Raw genomic sequence first — 23,224 nt, forward strand, 5'->3', positions numbered from 1 at the left:
CATCCTTGAAATAAAAAGAGATGTTATTAGAGAGACTGATAGTGTTGAATGAAGTCTAAAGTTCAGCCATTTCACGTCACTGCTTGTATTTGTATGTATTATGGATCTTCCTGGGGTCCAGCAAAATTAAGGCAGGTCTGGTTGCTCCTCTTTACACATCACGAACCAACAAATATTATTTAAATCAACAAAGGAATCGCTACAAATATTATTGTATGACCTGTTATGCACTACATTAGGCCCAGCCTTCTGGTTTTCCTAAATATGGCTACTATATTGTGATCACGTCATCTCATGGATTTGGATACTGATTTTTAAACAAATTTCTGCTGTATTCGTAAAGATATGCTCAATACATGCTGATGATTTCAATCCTGTGCTGTTTGTAACTACCCAGGTAGGTTGATTGATAAGCTGAACCAGGTTATTATTGATTTTGTTAACTATGTTTCATAAGGTACATAGTTAACGTGGGCTATCTGTAACACTTTACTGGGAGGCTTGGCAGAGGTAGACATGCTTGATTTGGGTAATTTATGTTATTGGAAGGTGAGCTGCACACGGCGGACTTCCTGCTAGGGTACACCACCTCAGTGCTAACAGTAGAACTCTGGTACATAGGAATATGATTGCTGCATACAATAGCTGTAGGATCATTCAGGGCAGTAAGAGCGACATACTTACATGTTGTCTTCCAATATCCCTGGGATAATATACATTTGCTGATGCATTATGACAACTCAGCAACAGAATGGTAGGGATTAAATGAGCTGGGCTAGTGAATTCACTGTGCACCTTTTCAGTCTATTCTGTGGATATTGTTCCTATTACATTATTGATTGTGGAAAACAATTTCATAGATGGGTTGGAACCATAGAATTAGGAATTCTAATAATGTAATAGTATCTCCATGGAAGGAATGAAAGTTGTATAGGTGCTCAAAGTACACTGTGCAAAACAGGCCGCCCTGTCCAGTGGTAAAACACACTTCATTGAAAAAAATAATTTGAATATACAGGTGAAGTCGGAAGTACAGACACTTAGATTGGAGTCATTAAAACTAGTTTTTCAACCAGTCCACACATTTCTTGTTAGCAATCTATAGTTGTGAGAAGTCAGTTAGGACATCTATTTTGTGCATGACAAGTAATTTTTTCCAACAATTGTTAACAGATTATTTCACTTATAATTAATTGTATCACAATTCCAGTGGGTCAGAGGTTTACATACACTAAGTTGACTGAGCCTTTAAACAGCTTAAAATTCCAGAAAATGTCATGGCTTTAGAAGCTTCTGATAAGCTTGTTACAAATCCCTTTTGGCCCGATAGTCTAGTGGGGGGGGGGGGGGGTAATGAGACCCGTAACATAACTCATGCAAATTATAACTGTGACAAAGCAAAAGTGAGAACGAAATAACCAGGACAACTGAAATCTACCATCAAACTCAAGGTTTATTTAAAAACACACGGTAATGGTGGTGGGGGGGGGCAGGAAGGGGCTGAGCTGGACCCAAGGAAAAAACAATAAGTATTCAAAGACCCCCTAAGCTAGACTAGCCTACTTTAACAACAGCTAACTAACCAACCAAAAATACAGTGGGTGGTCCGCCCAGTTCTAACTAGTGTATTTAACAAAGTCGACCTACGGGTAGTGTATGCCCATGGGCGACTTGTCTTGGTTTCCCCTTTTCCCACCAGCAATCAAACACAAACACCATAACCAAAACAATACTCACAGGTGATGACAAAGTGCTATGGAGGTGCTCAAACAAAAGAGAGGTTAATACACACCGAGCAAGTGAAACACAGAGATTTACAGAGAGATTGAGCTCTAGAGCAAACAACTGACAGGGTTTTTAAACCAAGGGAAGGGAACTGTGATAGGGTAGGAAAACAGGAGGAGGTGTGTCTTCTGATTGATGATTGATTGGTGACTGATTGGGGAGTGATGATTTTCACCTGTGAGGGGAGAAGGAGAGCAAACACAGGATACCTGTATCCGTAACAGGCTAATTGACATAATTTGAGTCAATTGAAGGTGTAATGTATTTTAATGTGGATGTATTTGAAGGCCTACCTGGGAAATTCAAAATAAATCAGCCAAGACCTCAGAAAAAAAATTGTTGACCTCCAAAAGTCTGGTTCATCATTGGGAGCAATCTGTTCAAACAATAGTACGCAAGTGTAAACACCATGGGAACATGTAGCGGTCATACCTCTCAGGAAGGAGACGAGTTCTGTCTCCTAGAGATGAACGTACTTTGGTGTGAAAAGTGCAACTCAAACCCAGAACAACAGCAAAGGACCTTGTGAAGATGCTGGAGGAAACGGGTACAAAAGTATATATATCCACAGTAAAACGAGTCCTATATCAACATAAACGAAAGGCCGCTCAGCAAGGAAGAAGCCACTGGCAGCATTATGTTGTGGGGGTGCTTTGCTGCAGGAGGCACTGGTGTAATTCACAACATAGATGGCATCATGAGGCAGGAAAATGATGTGGATATATTGAAGAAACATCTCAAGACATCAGTCAGGAAGTTAAATTGGTCGCAAATGGGTCTTCCAATTGGACAATGACCCCAAGCATACTTCAAAAGTTGTGGAAAAATGGCTTAAAGACAACAAAGTCAAGGTATTGGAGTGGCCATCGCAAAGCCCTGACCTCAATTCCATAGAAAAATTGGGGGCAGACCTGAAAGAGCGTGTGCAAGCAAGGAGACCTTACAAACCTGACTCAGTTACACCAGCTCTGCCAGGAGGAATGGGCCAGAATTCACACAATTCGTTGTGGAAGGCTACCAGAAACATTTGACCCAAGTTAAACAATTTAAAGGCAAGGCTACCAAATACGAATGGAGTGTATGTAAACCCACTGGGAATGTGATGAAAGAAATAAAGCTGAAATAAATCATTATCGCTACTCTTATTCTGACATTTCAGAATAATAAGGTGGTGATACTAACAGACCTAAAACAGGGAATTTTTACTTGGGTTAAATGTCAGGAATTGTGAACAACTGATTTTAAATGTATTTGGCTAAGGTGTATGTAAACATCCGACTTCAACTGTAAATATCGGCTAGGCTATTAGCGATAACAGGCTATACGCGAGCTATGCTTTCAAGTGCTAATAACTTTGCGTGAACCGATAAAAAAATTCGGATAACAATATTGTCAAAGTCTAAATAAAATCCATTCTTCTTAAGATATGTAGCCATATAAGACATTAATTTTGTGGGTTTCCTTCAAAGTTAGTCCGAAATATTGTTCCGCAGCTCCGGAAAGTCCTCTGCTGTTGCGCTTCAAATGAAAAGTGAATGGGAGACATCCGCGTCACTACTCTGATCTTTCTACTTTCATTTTCACAATGGCGTAACCAACGTTCACCCTACAGTTGTCTGCTGGTGATGCAATGTTCACAAGCAACGAGAACATGATTTGTTGGAACTTTCTATTGGTCGTTTTCTTTTCAAGGGGAAAATTAAAAATAATACGTGACTATAGTTCCTTGGTTTAGGCTACGATATCAGCATATTTTTCCTGAATAGTGTTGACAGGGCTATAACCTACTGTTGTGTGTGTGTTTGTGTGTGTGTTTCATGGCGTTGTGCACGTTTTTGAATGACTATTCAAGGTCAACTCTTGGCATTGGTTTATTTCTCCCTTTTTGTGTAGAATATCGGGATTAATTAATAATGTACAAAGCCTGTACAACTGTAAAGATCATATACTGTAAGAAAGTGGTCACCAAAACTGTCTTCAAGGCCCTGGAGACCAGCAGGAGGTGCAGGCTTTTGTTCCAACACAGTACGATCACACCTGTTCCATCAGGGTCTTGATAAGATGTCATAGGTGGTTTCATATTGAAATGTCATATTGTAGGCTAAAATATGACATGTAGCCTAATTATTCTGCTGGTCTCGCATTTATTCATAAAGCATCTCAGAGTAGGACTGCTGATCAAGGATCAGGAGCCCCTCTGTCCATTCATTATAATCTAAAAGGCAAAATGTGTCCTAGATCAGCAGTCCCACTCTCAGAGATTATTTGTCAATACGGACCTTGGTGTTACTCGATGGAGCCTGAATTAAAAGGCATTATGTATGAAATATGTAATCTTTCCTTGAGTGGCCCAGCCAAAGCCCGGACTCGAACCTGATCAAACAGTTCTGGAGAGACCTAAAAATAGCTGTGCAGCGACACTCCCCATCCAACCTGACAGAGCTTGAGAGAATCCGCAGAGAAGAATGGGAGAAACTCCCCAAATGCAGGTGTGCCAAGCTTGTAGAGTCATACGCAAGAAGACTCTCTGCTCGGGGATACGATCTAGCAACCTTTCAGTTACTGGCCCAATGCTCTAACCACTAGGCGACCTGCCGCCACTGAATGCTTATGAAAATGTTATATTTTAGCTTTAATTGTTAATTTGCAGAATAAAAAATAAAAAAGTGCTTTTGCTTTGTCATAATGGGGTAGTGTGTAGATTGACGAGGGGGGGGGGGGGGGATCAACTTCTTATGGCTTGAATCCCACTAACGGGATCGATATGACAACAGCCAGTGAAAGTGCAGGGTGCCAAATTCAAAACAACAGAAATCTGTCACGGCTCCTCCTCTGCAGTGCAGGGGCGGTTCCTCCTGCAGGCAGAGGAGGGTCGTAAGTAATTGTAGTCACCTAGGCTCAAGGTATTTAATTAAACTGTCACTAATCACCTTTCTCTATCCGCTCCTCCAGGTATGAACCTGTTTTGTTTGTTCTTTTGTAGTTTTGCATAGTTTTCACTCAGTCATTCACACACACAGATTCACGCATCCATGCACTTTACATACACCTTACATTATGATACTTCCACACCAAAATTCCTCAAACATAGAAGCATTTTACACCTTTTTAAAGATAAACTTGTTGTTAATCTCACCACAGTGTCCGATTTCAAAAAAGGCTTTATGACGAAAGCACATCAAACGATTATGTTAGGTCTGCACGTAGTCACAGAAAAACACAGCCATTTTTCCAGCTAAAGGAAATAGCATTATAAATATTCACTTACCTTTGATGATCTTCATCAGAATGCACTCCCAGGAATTCCAGTTCGCCAAATGTTTGATTTGTTCGATAAAGTCCATAATTTATGTCCAAATACCTCTTTTTGTTTGCACGTTTAGCCCAGTAATCCAAATTCATGACGCGCAGGCCAGGCGAAAAGTTAAAAAAGTTCCTTTACAGTCCGTAGAAACATATCAAACGATGTATAGAATCAATTGTTAGGATGTTTTTAACATAAATCTTCAATGTTTCAACCGGAGAATTCCTTTGTCTGTAGAATTGCAATGGAACGCAAGCTACCTCGCAAGCGTGACCAGCTCATGCCACTCTGGCAGACCTCTGACTCATTCATATCCCATTCCCCCCCTCCTTCACAGTAGAAGCATCAAACAAGGTTCTAAAGACTGTTGACATCTAGTGGAAGCCTTAGGAAGTGCAACATGACCCCATAGACACTGTATATTCGATAGGCAATGAGTTGAAAAACTACAAACCTCAGATTTCCCACTTCCTGGTTGGATTTTTTCTCAGGTTTTTGCCTGCCATATGAGTTCTGTTATACTCACAGACATCATTCAAACCGTTTTAGAAACTTCAGAGTGTTTTCTATCCAAATATACTAATACTATGCATATATTAGCAACTGGGCCTGAGTAGCGGACAGTTTACTCTGGGCACCTTATTCACCCAAGCTACTCAATATTGCTCCCAGCCATAAGAAGTCATTAATCAAGTTGGAAGTCAAGGAGTCTGAAAACTTTCCAAATGCACTGTAGATAAACAACAACATATGTTAGTCACAGCAAGAAAAAAATATTTATGTAAACTTTACTGAGGATGTTATTGTAGTTGACGTGGTCTGTTATTTTATTTGTAGGTTGGATACTTTGAACATCGATGGCTGTTTTAAAGCATTTGAAAAAGTTAACATTGTGACAGATGGAAGCAATAATAAATATTACATGTTGCAATCTTCAGTTGGCTCTTTCCTATATTAAATGGATTTAAAATGTATTATTCTTTGTTGAGAATGTATGTGCAGCTGAAATTTGGCCATTGAATGAATTACCAAAAAAATACATATTTTAAAAATACATATTTTGTCAATGCAATGTCTAAGTATTATATTGTCAGCATTCATTCAGGTTAGAAAATTAACCAGATTTCCGGAAAACATGTATTTTCAAAATTCAGAAAATATATATTTTCAATGTCCAGAAAATACACATTCTCTACTTTCAACATTCTGAAAATGTTTTTTAAACGCCCGGAAAATATTTTATTTTTTATTTTTTAAACTTTCATTCAGAACCCAGAATAAACCTAACTTCTTTCAGACTTCTTTTCAGAGTAATTTTGCTTACTAGGTACATTGGGCAGACTTGTCCTACCAAGTTAAGTCACAACAACACTGTCTACCACATATGACATCGTCAGGCCTAACCAAGGCCATTTTTATTAGATTAAGGCCATCAGACTGTTAAATAGCCATCACTAGCTGGACTCCACCTGCCCTGAGCTTAGTAACTGTCACTAGCCAGCTACCACAAAGGGCTAAGGGTGGCTACTTTGAGGAATTTGTTTAACACTTTTTTTGGTTACTACATGATTCCATATGTGCTATTTCATAGTTTTGATTTGTTCACAATTATTTTAAATCGTACAAATAACGAAAAACCCTTGAATGAGTAGGTGTGTCCAAACTTTTGACTGGTACTGTATATATATATATACTCTGGACCCCGACATTGCTTCGTCCTAATATTTCTATATTTCCTATGTCCATTCTTTTCTTTTAGATTTGTGTGTATTGTTAGATATTAGTGCACTGGTAGAGCTAGGAACACAAGCATTTCGCTACACCCGTTATTACATCTGCTAAATATGTGCATGCGACCAATTACATTTGATTTTATTTTTTTTCAGTATTAAATACATTTCATCATTACAATAACAAACACTTCGTATCAGGTTGCAATAATAAATATAGTATGCAAAGGCCTTCATAAATACAAAAAATAAATGCAGGAAAACATTGTTACATTGTGTTTAGCCTAAATCAATCACATAATTATTCAGTATAAAAAAAGATTTTACTCCAGAGTTGTGAATACATTGCTACACAATAAATGAATAGATTAAAAAACAAAAATAAACATGTAAATAAATAGTTGAATAAATAGACATAAATAATCTCTACACCACACGAACCTAACGCTCATTGGCTACTTAATGTCATATCTAGTCTTTGTAAGTGTGCCAGCACCACTGACCTTATGTCTTCCCAGCTGCTTGCACTGTATTCCTGCATAAATAAAAATACAATTGTTAAGATTTTAGAATAGACAAATGTTGTATCATCACATACATGCATCCAGATTTGGTGAATGTACTCTCTTTTTAAGACATTGATCAACCTACCGCGAGTTTCAAATAATTCACAAGGAATTTGAAGTAAAGGCTCATCTTTTTGTTCACTCTTTTAACAGATTTTGATAGTCTAGTTTTCATAGCCTTTACCTATTGGAATAACAACATAATTCATGTAATATCATAATTTGTCACTATAATATAATAGGATAGGATAATGTTTTCCTTTTTTGCGTTAACGTTAAGAGGCACAAATTACTTACGCATTGGTCCAGCTCCGACGTCTGGCGATAGAGATCATTCATAAACTTGTCAAATGTTTTCTGGTTAGAGGAGGTGGACTCGTATTTACCACTGCTGTACAATTTCTTTACAGTATTCAGAGTTTGCGAAATGAAGGCAATCTGTTCGTCAGCCTAGAAGAAGAGTGATTTGTATTAGTGAATGCCTTACTCTAAAATTGCTCAAATATATTTTTCTCCCATCAATCTGAACACAGTACTCCATAATGACAAAGCCAAAACAAGTTTTTAGACATTTTTGCAAATTTATGAAAAAACTAAACAAAAAAGTGCTTTATCATTTGGGCTCCCGAGTGGCACTACATAAACTGGTTTGATTCCGTGTTTGGGGACAAATCATTATGGGGTATTGTGTGTAGATTGATGAGGGGGGAAATGAACCACTTTAGAATAAGTCTGTAACCTAAAAAATGTGGAAAAAGTAAATGGCCCTGAATCCTTTCCGAGTTAACTGTCCACTCTTAGAAAAAAGGGTGATGGATGAAAAATTCATTTTTCTTAATGAGTTGAGGCTATGCATATTTCCTACCTTTAAATGATCGACTTGTCTGTTGTTACGGATACAGTTATCCTGTGTGTGTGTGTGTGTATCCTGTGTGTTTCTTTTCTCTCCTTCTCCCCTCTCAGGTGAAAATCATCACTCCCCAATCAGTCAACAATCAATCATCAATCAGAAGACACACCTCCTCCTATTTCCTGACCTATCACAGTTCCTTCCCCATGGTTTAAAAACCCCATCGTTTGTTCTAGAGCTCAGCGCAGCTCAATCTCTCTGTAAATGTCATGTCTGTAGGTCTCTGTGTGTCACTCTCGCTTTGTGTCTTAACCTCTCTTTTGTTTAAGCACCTCATAGCACTTTGTCATCACCTGTGAGTATTGGTTATGGTGTTTTTGTTGCTGGTGGGAAAAGGGGGAAACCAAGACAAGTCGCCCATGGGCATACACTACCCGTAGGTGAACTTTGTTAAATACACTAGTTAGAACTGGGCGGACCACCCACTGTATTTTTGGTTAGTTAGTTAGCTGTTAAAGTAGGCTAGTCTAGCTTAGGGGTGTTTTTGAATGTGTGTTTATAAATAAACCTAGAGTTTGACGGTAGATTTCTGTTGTCGTGGTTATTTCGTTCACACTTTTACTTTGTCACAATAATAATTTGCATGAGTTATGTTACGAGTTTCATTACCATCCCCCCCTAGACTTTCGGGCCAAAAGGGATTCGTAACATCTGTATTGCTTGTCAGGGAAAGTGATGTGAGGTTCTCCAGAGACTTTATGACCCTGAGATGCCAAAATATTTCAAACAAATATTGCATTATTATAACTGTATATAAAGGAGTCATGGAATTAAATTAAACACACAACAGCACATGAAATGTTGAAAAGATGGCAACAGCTCAATGACCAGGAACAAGTGAAAAACATCACCGTATCCTACCATTTTCTGAAGTATAGTTATGGTGTTGTTGCTGAACACTTGGAACATGCTCGGAGACCGAGGAGGTGTCTTCATCCAAGTGCATCCGATGGTTTTATGCCAGGTGAAAATCGTCAGGACCAAGCACATCCAAAGGCTGATTGAACTCATTTTTAGCTTGGGGCTATTGTTCTCGGTCTGTCCTCAATCAACGTGGTGGTGCACTCCCGAAAGATAGGCTATTTTTGTCTCACCGACAAAAAAAAATAAGGTTTTCCGAAAAGGATAAAGAGAGAAATTGTTCTTCCTGATCGATCAAATTCCCGAGTTCTGCCATGCTCCAACCTGTGTCGATCCTTAATACAATAACTCTGCAAGGTGTTCCAAAAGTGAAAGGCGAAAATCCCCGTAAACTTTCATACCTGTTTTACGTCTGGAGAAAATGCACGGAAACATCTTGATTTATTTGCTCCTTTCTCATGAAATATTGGACTATCAACCAGGGAGGAGGGGGAGGGGGGGGGTGATGAAAAAAATATTAATGTGAATCCATTTCAGTCCGATTATGGCCTAAATAAATATCACCATATAGAACAAAACTGAGTTTGGCTTTTCACTTCGAAAACAATATTTTATATTGTTCTTATCATTTGCACTCCGAAACTATGGTCTCCGCCTACGTTGTAACCACTTGCTTGAAGGGTAAATGTAGTTTGTGACCAACTGCCTACTTAAAATACAGATCAACCTTGTATGGGTTATATCAATTACATACTCAACATCGCGTTTAAGAAACGGGTTTGGGGGGGTCTGACATATTTTGGTAGAGCCCCTCCTATATGCTCCCGGTTTTCAGAATAAGACACTGGTAGCCTATGCAGTGCACAGGCAGTCCAGACCTTAACATTTAAATTGGAGCCTATAATGCGGGTGCTTTTGAATCTGGACCTGTAGGCATGTGTGCGTAAAAAATAGGCCTGTCAGAGTATTCCAAAGGCCCGTCAGGTAGATCATCTGTCAAAGTATTCCATAGTCTTGTGTTTAATGGACTTTAAAATACATATTTAATTTATTCATCCAGATATATACATTGATGGGGCGTCTGCATCTATTATCTTTCCACTCTAGGGACTGAAGAGTAACAGTATGGTTTTAAGAGCGATTGCTTTACTCAATTGAAATAACATTCAACATTTGAAATTATAATTATACTACATGATATCCAGTATATGTGTACTTTAAATTATTAACAACTATACAAATCAATGTTTTACAGTGATATGATGACAGTCAAATGATTTATTGTCTTAAAGTGTATTCTAAAGGCGTTAATTGTTTTTAATTGAAGATGAGGTTGATACGGAATTATGAGAAGGAATAAGATAACATTTAGGATAACGTTTCATTGAGAAATTTGTCTTCATTCAACGGTTGACTCACATATTACATTTGAACAAAATTGCTAGCACAATTCCAACAAATATAAGCTGTGTGTGTGTCCGTTTATTCAAATATTATACACACTCTTAGAAAAGGGTGCTATATAGATCCTTCAGGGGTGCCATATACAGTTGAAGTCGGAAGTTTACATACACATTAGCCAAATACATTTAAACTCAATTTTTCACAATTCCTGACATTTACTCAGAGTAAAAATTCCCTGTTTTAGGTCAGTTAGGATCACCACTTTATTTTAAGAATGTGAAATGTCAGAATAATAGTAGAGATAATGATTTATTTAAGCTTTTATTTCTTTTGTCACATTCCCAGTGGGTCAGAAGTTTACATACACTAAATTTGTATTTAGTAGCATTGCTTTTAAATTGGTTAACTTGGTTCAAATATTTCGGGTAGCTTTCCACAAGCTTCCCACAATAAGTTAGGTGAATTTTGGCCCATTCCTCCTGAAAGAGCAGGCATAAATGAGTCAGGTTTGTAGGCCTCCTTGGCCGCACACGCTTTTTCAGTTCTACCCACAAATTTTCTATAGGATTGAGGCCAGGTCTTTGTGATGGCCACTCCAATACCTTAACTTTGTTGTCCGTAAAGCCATTTTGCCACAACTTTTCAAGTACGCTTGAATGTCAATGTCCATTTGGAAGACTCATTTTAGACCAAGCTTTAACTTCCTGACTGATGTCTTGAGATGTTGCTTCAATATATCCACATAATTTTCCTGCCTCATGATGTCATCAATTTTGTGAAGAGCACCAGTCCCTCCTGCAGCGAAGTACCCCCCACAACATGATGCTGCCACTCCCGTGCTTCACGGTTGGTATGGTGTTATTCGGCTTGCAAGCCTCCCCCTTTTTCCTCCAAACATATCGATGGTCATTATGGCCAAACAGTTCTATCAGACCAGAGGACATTTCTCCAAAAAGTACGATCTTTGTCCCCATGTGCAGTTGCAAACCGTAGTCTTGCATTTTTATGGCGGTTTTGGAGCAGTGGCTTCTTCCTTGCTGAGCGGCCTTTCAGGTTATGACATTATAGGACTCGTTTTACTGTGGATATAGGTACTTTTGTACCTGTTTCCTCCAGCATCTTTACAAGGTCCTTTGCTGTTGTTCTGGGATTGATTTGCACTTTTCACACCAAAGTACGTTCATCTCTAGTAGACAGAACACGTCTCCTTCCTGAGCGATATGATGGCTGCGTGTTCCCATTGTTTTTATACTTATACTATTGTTTGTACAGATGAACGTGGTACCTTCAGGCGTTTGGAAATTGCTCCCAAGGATGAACCAGACTTGTGGAGGTCTACAATTTATTTTCTGAGGTCTTGGCTGATTTTCTTTTGATTTTCCCATGATATCAAGCAAAGAGGCACTGAGTTTTAAAGTAGGCCTTGAAATACATCCACAGGTACACCTCCAATTGACTCAAATTATGTCAATTAGCCTATCAGATGCTTCTAAAGCCATGACATAATTTTCTGGAATTTTCCAAGCTGTTTCAATGCACAGTCAACTTAGTGTATGTAAACTTCTGACCCACTGGAATTGTGATACAATGAATTATAAGTGAAATAATCTGTCTGTTAACAGTTGTTTGAAAAATTACTTGTCTCATGCACAAAGAAGATGTCGTAACCGACTTGCCAAAACTATAGTTCGTTAACAATACATTTGTGGAGTGGTTGAAAAACAATTTTTAATGACTCCAACCTAAGTGTGTGTGCAAACTACCGACTTCAACTGTTTGTTATTTTTGAGATTTTTCAAAATAGCCACCCTTTGCCTTGATAACAGCTTTATACACTCTTGGCATTCTCTCAACCAGCTTCACCTGGAATGCTTTTCTAACTGTCTTGAAGGAGTTCCCACATATGCTGAGCTCTTGTTGGCTGCTTTTCCTTCTCTCTGAGGTCCAACTCATCGCAAACATACTGGGTTGAGGTTGGGTGATTGTGGAGGCCAGGTCATCTGATTCAGCACTCCATCATTCTCCTCCTTGGTCAAACAGCCCTTACAGAGCCTGACGGTGTGTTTTCCTGTTGAAAAACAAATGATAGTCCCACTAAGCACAAACCAGATCTGATGGTGTGTCGCTGCAGAATGCTGTGATAGTCATGCTGGTTAAGTGTGTCTTGAATACTGAATAAATCACAGACAGTGTCACCAGCAAAGCACCCACACACCATCACACCTCCTCCTACATGCCTCATGGTGGGAACGATACATGCGGAGAACGTGTCTCAGAAAGACACAGCGTTTGGAACCAAAAATCTCAAATTTCAGGATGAAACCGTCTATGACATCTTATCAAGACCCTGATGGAACAGGTGTGTTCTACTGGGTTGGAACAAAAGCCTGCACCACCTCCTTCTGGTCTCCAGGACCGTGCAAGACAGTTTTGGTGACCACTTCCCTACAGTATATGATATTTACAGTTGTAAAGAAAACGACAAATCGAACGTTCCAACAAATCATGTAGTCGTTGCTTGTCAACATTGCATCACCAGCAGACAACAGTAGGGTGAAAGTTGGTTGCGTCATTGTGAAAATGAAAGTTGCGCGGTGGGGGTAGGGCTCTGACGTCTCCAATTCACTTTTCAGTTGTATCGTAATAGCAGAGGACTGCGGAACAGTATTTCGGACTACCTTTGAAATAAACCCACTAAATTTATGTATTATATGTCCAGAGTTCTTAAAGAACTGTGGGTTTTATTTCGACCTTTTTTTAAAAATCGTTCACGCGAAGTTATTAGCAGTTGAAAGCAAAGCTCGCGAAAAGCCTATTCTTGCTATAGCCGAGCCGATATGTACATTTAGTAATCTTATTTTGGTTAAACTATAATTCAAAGCTGATTTCAAGGAGAATGTGTATATATTTACTGGGATTTGTTGGTCCAGAAGACGGAGGAGGCATGCAATTCTTATTGCTGCATGTTGTTGTCTGGAAAATGAAAGTCCCCGCCCCCGGTAGGTTGATCGGGTTGAAATTCTCCATACAGTTTTCCCTTTCCTAACTCCACACTAAAACTACTTAACGCCGCCAAGATGTTCAAACTCTTCTGGAAAGCTAAAAGCAAAAGAAACTGCTCTTTACAATGTGTACAATGCAGAGTTGGACGTGTCTTTTTTCTTATTCTTTGCAGTATGCAGAGCGTGTGTCATTGCTGTGACTGGATCCAACACCACTTCGGTCACTTGAATGCAGAATACCTTTCCCAGCTGGAGCAGATGGCGAGTTATCAGCACACTGTAAGAGGAGACTGAATGCATGTATTAAGGACAGCAAAACAACCAACCAAGTAAAATAGTCATATGTTTCATGTTTAGCCTCTGTGTTAGAAAACTGTTAGCGCCATTTTATTGTATATTCAAATATAAGCTAAGGCTATAATGACAGATCGGTACAGAGAGGCTGTCTACATTAGGCATACTGTACTTGCAGTATAAGCTATACTTTATGCCAGTCTTGATTGCTCTTTAAGTATTTGACACGTGACTTGACATACTATATTGATTGTTTTCCAGGGAGGAGATATCACAAAGCAGAATGCCCCTGTCCTTTTCCCAACATCACTTTACAGACGCATATATGATGCCGAGGTAAAGACTCGAATTGTGACTTATCATGTTCTGATATGCTTTGGTATAGTGGTCTTGACCCCATGTAATATTGATGCCATAACGGAAGCCTTTACTGTTTCTAACTTTTTTTGTATTTTTTTGTATCATCCTGTGTAGTTTGAGGACAAAGTCAGATTCCTGAACGAGACCATCTATCAAATCATAAAACTGTTTGATGGGAATAGGAATAGGAAGTCAGTCACCTGGGACAAGAAAAACCTGGACGATTTCCTCAACATTCTCGAACGCCAATTTGAAAACCTTAGTTCCTGTGTAAGTAACAAGTCTATTTTAAAGTATCAGTGTTTAGGCCAGGGCTCTCCAACCCCATTCATGGAGAGGTACCCTCCTGTAGGTTTTTGCTCCAACCCCAGTTGTAAACTAACCTGACTCAATTTATCAACCACCTAATGAATCAGGTGTGGAAGGTAGTTCTCCAGGAACAGGATCAGAAAGCCCTGGTTTAGGTGTAGCCTACTAACTCTACAAGTGAAAAAAATCTACACATAAAATGCATTCGGAAAGTATTCAACCCCTTGACTTTTTCCACATTTTGTTACGTCTGCCTTATTCTAAAATTGATTGAATACATGTTTCCCCTCATCAATCTACACAATTCTCCATAATGACAAAGCAGAAACCCTGTTTTAGAAATGTATGCAAAGGTGTTCAGACCCTTTACTCAGTACTTTGTTGAAGCACCTTTGGCAGTAATTACAGCCTTGAATCTTCTTAGTTATGAAGCTACTGTCACGTCTTGATCTGTTTCACTTGTCCTTGTGCTCGTCTCCACCCCCCTCCAGGTGTTGCCCATCTCCCCATTATCCCCTGGGTACTTATACCTGTGTTTTCTGTCAGTCTGTACCAGTTCGTTTTGTCCGTTCAAACCTACCAGCAGTTTCCCTTGCTCCTGTTTTCGATAGTCCCTGTTCGCTGGTTTCCCGGTTTTGACCTTCCTTGCATGCCCTGAGCCTCCCTGCCATCCTCTACCTTGCCTCGACTCTGGATTACCGACCTCTGCCTGACCCGATACTGAGTCCGCCTGCTGTTCCGGTGTCTTATACCCTCTCTGGATTATTGACCCCTGTCTTGACCTGTCGTTTGCCTGCCCCTGTTTAAAGAATAAACGTTTGTTTCTTCAACACTGTCTGCACCTTGGTTAGACCTTAAAACGTGATACCTACAAGCTTGGCACAACTGTATTTGGAAAGATTCTGCCATTCTCTCTGCAGATCCTCTCAAGCTCTGTCAGGTTGGATAGGGAGTGTACGGCACAGCTATTTTCAGGTCTCTCCAGAGATGTTCAAGTCCGGGCTCTGTCTGGGCCATTGAAGGACATTCAGATACTTGTCCCAAAGCCACTCCTGCGTTGTCTTGGCTGTATGCTTAGGGTCGTTGTCCTGTTGGAAGGTGAACCTTCACCCCAGTCTGATGTCCTGAGCGTTCTGGAGCAGGTTTTTGTCAAGTTCCGGCGCCGACAGAGATGGCCGCCTCGCTTCGCGTTCCTAGGAAACTATGCATTTTTTTTTTTTACGTGTTATTTCTTACATTAGTACCCCAGGTCATCTTAGGTTTCATTACATACAGTCGAGAAGAACTACTGAATATAAGAGCAGCGTCAACTCACCATCAGTACGACCAAGAATATGACTTTCGCGAAGCGGATCCTGTGTTCTGCCTTTCACCCAGGACAACGGAATGGATCCCAGCCGGCGACCCCAAAAAACAACTTCGTAAAAGAGGGAAACGAAGCGGTCTTCTGATCAGACTCCGGAGACGGGCACATCGTGCACCACTCCCTAGTATACTTCTCGCCAATGTCCAGTCCCTTAACAACAAGGTTGATGAAATCCGAGCAAGGGTAGCATTCCAGAGGGACATCAGAGACTATAACGTTCTTTGCTTCACGGAAACATGGCTCACTGGAGAGACGCTATCGGAGTCGGTGCAGCCAGCTTGTTTCTCCACGCATCTCGCCGACAGAAACAAACATCTTTCTGGTAAGAAGAGGGGCGGGGGCGTATGCCTTATGGCTAACGAGACGTGGTGTGATCACAAAAACATACAGGAACTCAAATCCTTCTGTTCACCTGATTTAGAATTCCTCACGATCAGGGAATTCTCTTCGATTATAATCACAGCCGTATATATTCCCCCACAAGTAGACACATCGATGGCTCTGAACGAACTTTATTTGACTCTATGCAAACTGGAATTCATACATCCTGAGGCTGCATTCATTGTAGCTGGGGATTTTAACAAATAGTCTGAAAACAAGACTCCCTAAATTGTATCAGCATATCGATTGCGCAACCAGGGCTGGCAAAACCTTGGATCATTGCTATTCTAACTTCCGCGACGCATATAAGGCCCTGCCCCGCCCTCCTTTCGGAAAAGCTGACCACGACTCCACTTTGTTGATCCCTGTTTACAGACAGAAACTAAAACAAGAAGCTCCCACGCTGAGGTCTGTCCAACGCTGGTCCGACCAATCTGATTCCACACTCCAAGACTGCTTCCATCACGTGGACTGTGGACTTCGTATTGCGTCAGACAACAACATTGACGAATACGCTGATTCGGTGTGCGAGTTCATTAGAACGTGCGTTGAAGATGTTGTTCCCATAGCAACGATTAAAACATTCCCAAACCAGAAACCGTGGATTGATGGCAGCATTTGTGTGAAACTGAAAGCGCGAACCACTGCTTTTAATCAGGGCAAGGTGACCGGAAACATGACCGAATACAAACAGTGTAGCTATTCCCTCCGCAAGGCAATCAAACAAGCTAAGCGTCAGTATAGAGACAAAGTAGAATCTCAATTCAACGGCTCAGACACAAGAGGTATGTGGCAGGGTCTACAGTCAATCACGGATTACAAAAAGAAAACCAGCCCGGTCACGGACCAGGATGTCTTGCTCCCAGGCAGACTAAATATTTTTTTTGCCCGCTTTGAGGACAATACAGTGCCACTGACACTGCCTGCAATGAAAACATGCAGACTCTCCTTCACTGCAGCCGAGGTGAGTAAAACATTTAAACGTGTTAACCCTCGCAAGGCTGCAGGCCCAGAAGGCATCCCCAGCCCCGCCCTCAGAGCATGTGCAGACCAGCTGGCTGGTGTGTTTACGGACATATTCAATCAATCCCTATCCCAGTCTGCTGTTCCCACATGCTTCAAGAGGGCCACCATTGTTCCTGTTCCCAAGAAAGCTAAGGTAACTGAGCTAAACGACTACCGCCCCGTAGCACTCACTTCCGTCATCATGAAGTGCTTTGAGAGACTAGTCAAGGACCATATCACCTCCACCCTACCTGACACCCTAGACCCACTCCAATTTGCTTACCGCCCAAATAGGTCCACAGACGATGCAATCTCAACCACACTGCACACTGCCCTAACACATCTGGACAAGAGGAATACCTATGTGAGGATGCTGTTCATCGACTACAGCTCGGCATTCAACACCATAGTACCCTCCAAGCTCGTCATCAAGCTCGAGACCCTGGGTCTCGACCCTGCCCTGTGCAACTGGGTACTGGACTTCCTGACGGGCCGCCCCCAGGTGGTGAGGGTAGGCAACAACATCTCCACCCCGCTGATCCTCAACACTGGGGCCCCACAAGGGTGCTTTCTGAGCCCTCTCCTGTACTCCCTGTTCACCCACGACTGCGTGGCCACGCACGCCTCCAACTCAATCATCAAGTTTGAGGACGACACAACAGTGGTAGGCTTGATTACCAACAACGACGAGACGGCCTACAGGGAGGAGGTGAGGGCCCTCGGAGTGTCGTGTCAAGAAAATAACCTCACACTCAATGTCAACAAAACTAAGGAGATGATTGTGGACTTCAGGAAACAGCAGAGGGAACACCCCCCTATCCACATCGATGGAACAGTAGTGGAGAGGGTAGTAAGTTTTAAGTTCCTCGGCATACACATCACAGACAAACTGAATTGGTCCACCCACACAGACAGCATCGTGAAGAAGGCACAGCAGCGCCTCTTCAACCTCAGGAGGCTGAAGAAATTTGGCTTGTCACCAAAAGCACTCACAAACTTCTACAGATGCACAATCGAGAGCATCCTGGTGGGCTGTACCACCGCCTGGTACGGCAACTGCTCCACCCACAACCGTAAGGCTCTCCAGAGGGTAGTGAGGTCTGCACAACGCATCACCGGGGGCAAACTACCTGCCCTCCACAACACCTACACCACCCAATGTCACAGGAAGGCCAGAAAGATCATCAAGGACAACAACCACCCGAGCCACTGCCTGTTCACCCCGCTATCATCCAGAAGGCGAGGTCAGTACAGGTGCATCAAAGCTGGGACCGAGAGACTGAAAAACAGCTTCTATCTCAAGGCCATCAGACTGTTAAACAGCCACCACTAACATTGAGTGGCTGCTGCCAACACACTGACTCAACTCCAGCCACTTTAATAATGGGAATTGATGGGAAATTATGTAAAATATATCACTAGCCACTTTAAACAATGCTACCTAATATAATGTTTACATACCCTACATTATTCATCTCATATGTATACGTATATACTGTACTCTATATCATCTACTGCATCTTTATGTAATACATGTATCACTAGCCACTTTAATTATGCCACTTTGTTTACATACTCATCTCATATGTATATACTGTACTCGATACCATCTACTGTATCTTGCCTATGCTGCTCTGTACCATCACTCATTCATATATCTTTATGTACATATTCTTTATCCCCTTACACTTGTGTGTATAAGACAGGAGTTTTGGAATTGTTAGTTAGATTACTTGTTGGTTATTACTGCATTGTCGGAACTAGAATCACAAGCATTTCGCTACACTCGCATTAACATCTGCTAACCATGTGTATGTGACAAATAAAATGTTATTTGATTTGTACTTTGCTCCACTCATCTTTCCCTCGATCTTGCAAGGTTTCCTCCAAACGTATTGCTTGGCATTCAGGCCAAAGAGTTCAATCTTGGTTTCATCAGACCAGAGAATCTTGCTTCTCATGGTCTGAGAGTCCTTTAGGTGCCTTTTGGCAAACTCCAAGCGGGCTGTCATGTGCCTTTTACTGAGGAGTGGCTTCCGTCTGGCCACTCTACCATAAAGGCCTGATTGATGGAGTACTGCAGAGATGGTTGTCCTTCTGGAAGACTCTCATCTCCACAGAGGAAACCTGGAGCTCTGTCAGAGGGACCATAGGGCTCTTGGTCACCCCCCTGACAAAGGCGCTTCTCTCCCGATTGCTCAGTTTGGCCTGGTGGCCAACTCTAGGATGAGTCTTGGTGGTTACAAACTACTTTCATTTAAGAATGATGGAGGCCACTGTTTCTTGGGGACCTTCACTGCCGCAGAAATGTTTTGGTACCCTTCCCCAGATCTGTTCCTCGACACAATCTTGTCTCGGAGCCTTACAGACAATTTCTACAACCTCAAGACCTGGTTTTTGCTCTGACATGCACTGTCAACTCTAGGACCTTATATAGACAGGTGTGTGCCTTTCCAAATAATGTCCAAACAGTTGATTTTACCTTAAGTGGACTCCAATCAAGGATGATCAATGGAAACAGGATGCACCAGAGCTCAATTTTGAGTCTCAAATTAAAGGGTCTGAATAGTTGAAGGTATTTGCATTGTTTTTGCAAATACCTTCAAGGTATTTACATATGTTTTTGCGTTGTCATTATTGGGTATTGTGTGTATTTTGATGAGGAATTTTTTTCTTTAATCCATTTTAGAATAAGGAAGAGGTCCGAATACTTCCCGAATGCACTGTATATAGGTTATTACAGATTTTGAGCCAGTTTGCGACATCACAAAAATAATACTGCATCAATGAGAAATGTAAAATATTGCGGTTTATAATTAACAGACATTTTTTTGTAGGCTTTGGTGCGTATCTTCATTACGGCAAATCAAGTTTGATATTTTAAAGTCGAAATTGCTAACTTTAGAATCCTTTTTAAACCTTGAACGCACCATTTTTTTTCCATTTCCTGCCGTGCAGGAAATTCTCAGGAAAAACCGCCAGATCAAATGAAGATCCTACATCTGTATGACGCTAATGTTTTGTTTAATTTTGTCCAACAGGTATCACCTGCCATGAAACCTGAAAAGAGACTGAAACGGTACTTCAGGAATTTGAATAGAAAAGTTCTGAGAAAAATGGTGAGTTTGGTTTCGTATGGAAATATGTTTAATAGATGTAATCAAAATAATATAAACTAGGCTTGGCTTAACAGGAGACGTGTTCATAAAAAAAAGGGTTCTGGGGCCATATGTATCAAGTGTCTCAGAGCTCAGAACTGCTGATCTAGTATCAGGTCTTCTCTCAAGTTTCCTCTGTCCTATTTATAGTGATCTAAAAGGCAAATATGATCCTAAATCAGCCTACTCTGAGAAGCTTTATACACTGCTAAAAAAATAAAGGGAGCACTAAAATAACACATCCTAGATCTGAATGAATGAAATATTCTTATTAAATACTTTTTTCTTTACATAGTTGAATGTGCTGACAACAAAATCACACAAAAATTATCAATGGAAATCAAATTTATCAACCCATGGAGGTCTGGATTTGGAGTCACACTCAAAATTAAAGTGGAAAACCATAACTACATGCTGATCCAACTTTGATGTAATGTCCTTAAAAGAAGTCAAAATGAGGCTCAGTAGTGTGTGTGGCCTCCACGTGCCTGTATGACCTCCCTACAACGCCTGGGCATGCTCCTGATGAGGTGGCGGAGGGTCTCCTGAGGGATCTCCTCCCAGACCTGGACTAAAGCATCCGCCAACTCCTGGACAGTCTGTGGTGCAACGTGGTGTTGGTGGATGGAGTGAGACATGATGTCCCAGATGTGCTCAATTGGATTCAGGTCTGGGGAACGGGCGGGCCAGTCCATAGCATCAATGCCTTCCTCTTGCAGGAACTGCTGACACACTCCAGCCACATGAGGTCTAGCATTGTCTTGCATAAGGAGGAACCCAGGGCCAACCGCACCAGCATATGTTCTCACAAGGGGTCTAAGGATCTCATCTCGGTACCTAATGGCAGTCAGGCTACCTCTGGCGAGTACATGGAGGGCTGTGCGGCCAAAGAAATGCCACCCCACACCATGACTGACCCACCGCCAAACCGGTCATGCTGGAGGATGTTGCAGGCAGCAGAATGTTCTCCACGGCGTCTCCAGACTCTGTCACGTCTGTCACATGTGCTCAGTGTGAACCTGCTTTCATCTGTGAAGAGCACAGGGCGCCAGTGGCGAATTTGCCAATTTTGGTGTTCTCTGGCAAATGCCAAACGTCCTGCACGGTGTTGGGCTGTAAGCACAACCCCCACCCGTGCACATCGGGCCCTCATACCACCCTCATGGAGTCTGTTTCTGACCGTTTGAGCAGACACATGCACATTTGTGGCCTGCTGGAGGTCATTTTGCAGGGCTCTGGCAGCAGTGCTCCTCCTGCTCCTCCTTGCACAAAGGCGGAGGTAGCGGTCCTGCTGCTGGGTTGTTGCCCTCCTACGGCCTCCTCCACTTCTCCTGATGTACTGGCCTGTCTCCTGGTAGCACCTCCATGCTCTGGACACTACGCTGACAGACACAGCAAACCTTCTTGCCACAGCTTGCATTGATGTGCCATCCTGGATGAGCTGCACTACCTGAGCCACTTGTGTGGGTTGTAGACTCCGTCTCATGCTACCATTAGAGTGAAAGCACCGCCAGCATTCAAAAGTGACCAAAACATCAGCCAGGAAGCATAGGAACTGAGAAGTGGTCTGGTCACCACCTGCAGAACCACTCCTTTATTGGGGGTGTCTTGCTAATTGCCTATAATTTCCACCTGTTGTCTGTTCCATTTGCACAACAGCATGTGAAATTTATTGTCAATTAGTGTTGCTTCCTAAGTGGACAGTTTGATTTCACAGAAGTGTGATTGACTTGGAGTTACATTGTGTTGTTCAAGGGTTCACTTTATTTTTTTGAGCAGTGTATATACGGCACCAGTCCTTTATTTGTTGTTCAAGACGATATGGTCATTATGTTGACAAGAAAGTTCGCCCCACTAAGATTTCAAATGTTCTATGTTTTTCAGAACCACAGTGCAGAGGCGTGGGAGCTCATCAGGAAAGAGACAAAACGTCATCTGCAAAGATTGGATATCCTTGTGGGACAGATGTACTGAGCATCCGTACTCATCTCTGACGTTACCCACTTACCAGTTTTTAAAGCATGAATACAATCATGTTAGTTTATTTATTATATTTAAATACGTAAATTATTGTTTTTTTATTTTCATAAATTATTATTTATGTTTTGTATTTCCCTTTTGTACCTGTATTGAACTGAAACGTATTGCCTGTCTACTTTGAAAATCAATGAAAAAAGAATATTGAAATATTGTGAATAAAAATCTATTGTGTATTAAATTGTCCAGATTTCGTTCTTCTCAGAAACCAACGAGAGTGGATTGATAATATGGAGCAGCCTAATCCAATCATCAGAGGGGATGCAGATTAAACTTGTCGCTGTTCTACTTGAAGTTTATGTACTGAGTGCTTGTAGCTTTGTTTCTTTGTGTCATTTATTTTTATTGTGTTTTTGTACTTTGTGAGGGTTACTATTTCATGTTTTTCTTGTTCTTGTTTGGTCATCACACTGGGGCAGTGGGCTGAAGGGGAGTGGGGAGATCTGGATGAGATGTAGAGTATAATCTGGGGGACCAAGAACTTTTAGCTCCCACTTGCCATTGTGGGATGTTTATGTATGTATTCTGTCCAATGTATTATATGTATTATGTTTTTACTATGATTGGAGAAGAAATACAGGGGGAAAGACATGGAAAGACAATATGGAATAAGAGACAAAAAAACAATAAATACTTTTAATGGATAGTAGTTTAGTCCCCCGAACGAGGCAGGGGGATGGTGGGCAAGAAAATAAAAACAAACAATTGATTTAGCTTAGTCATAAATTATAGATATTTTTTAAGTGGCATCA

The 23,224-nt window shown here is 41.2% G+C and overlaps 2 protein-coding genes across 2 annotated transcripts; one reads left to right on the forward strand and one right to left on the reverse strand.

Annotated features, from left to right (window-relative positions):
• Window positions 1–7,267: 7,267 nt before the first annotated feature.
• On the reverse strand, window positions 7,268–9,306 carry LOC135553661 (interferon a3-like). The gene is made up of 6 exons (XM_064985614.1): window positions 9,157–9,306; window positions 8,945–8,999; window positions 8,251–8,264; window positions 7,683–7,835; window positions 7,471–7,569; window positions 7,268–7,354 (listed from the first exon to the last, which is right to left on the reverse strand). The coding sequence occupies exons 1-6, from the start codon at window positions 9,304–9,306 to the stop codon at window positions 7,268–7,270; spliced, it is 558 nt and encodes a 185-aa protein (XP_064841686.1).
• Window positions 9,307–13,203: 3,897 nt separating this feature from the next.
• LOC135553662 (interferon a3-like) lies at window positions 13,204–22,580 on the forward strand. The gene is made up of 6 exons (XM_064985617.1): window positions 13,204–13,559; window positions 13,736–13,841; window positions 14,118–14,192; window positions 14,331–14,486; window positions 20,319–20,396; window positions 22,320–22,580. The coding sequence occupies exons 2-6, from the start codon at window positions 13,737–13,739 to the stop codon at window positions 22,407–22,409; spliced, it is 504 nt and encodes a 167-aa protein (XP_064841689.1). The 5' UTR covers window positions 13,204–13,559; window position 13,736; the 3' UTR covers window positions 22,410–22,580.
• The last annotated feature ends 644 nt before the right edge of the window (window positions 22,581–23,224 follow it).

The sequence above is a fragment of the Oncorhynchus masou genome, chromosome 14 (genome assembly GCF_036934945.1).
Source record: "Oncorhynchus masou masou isolate Uvic2021 chromosome 14, UVic_Omas_1.1, whole genome shotgun sequence".
Taxonomy (NCBI): domain Eukaryota; kingdom Metazoa; phylum Chordata; class Actinopteri; order Salmoniformes; family Salmonidae; genus Oncorhynchus; species Oncorhynchus masou.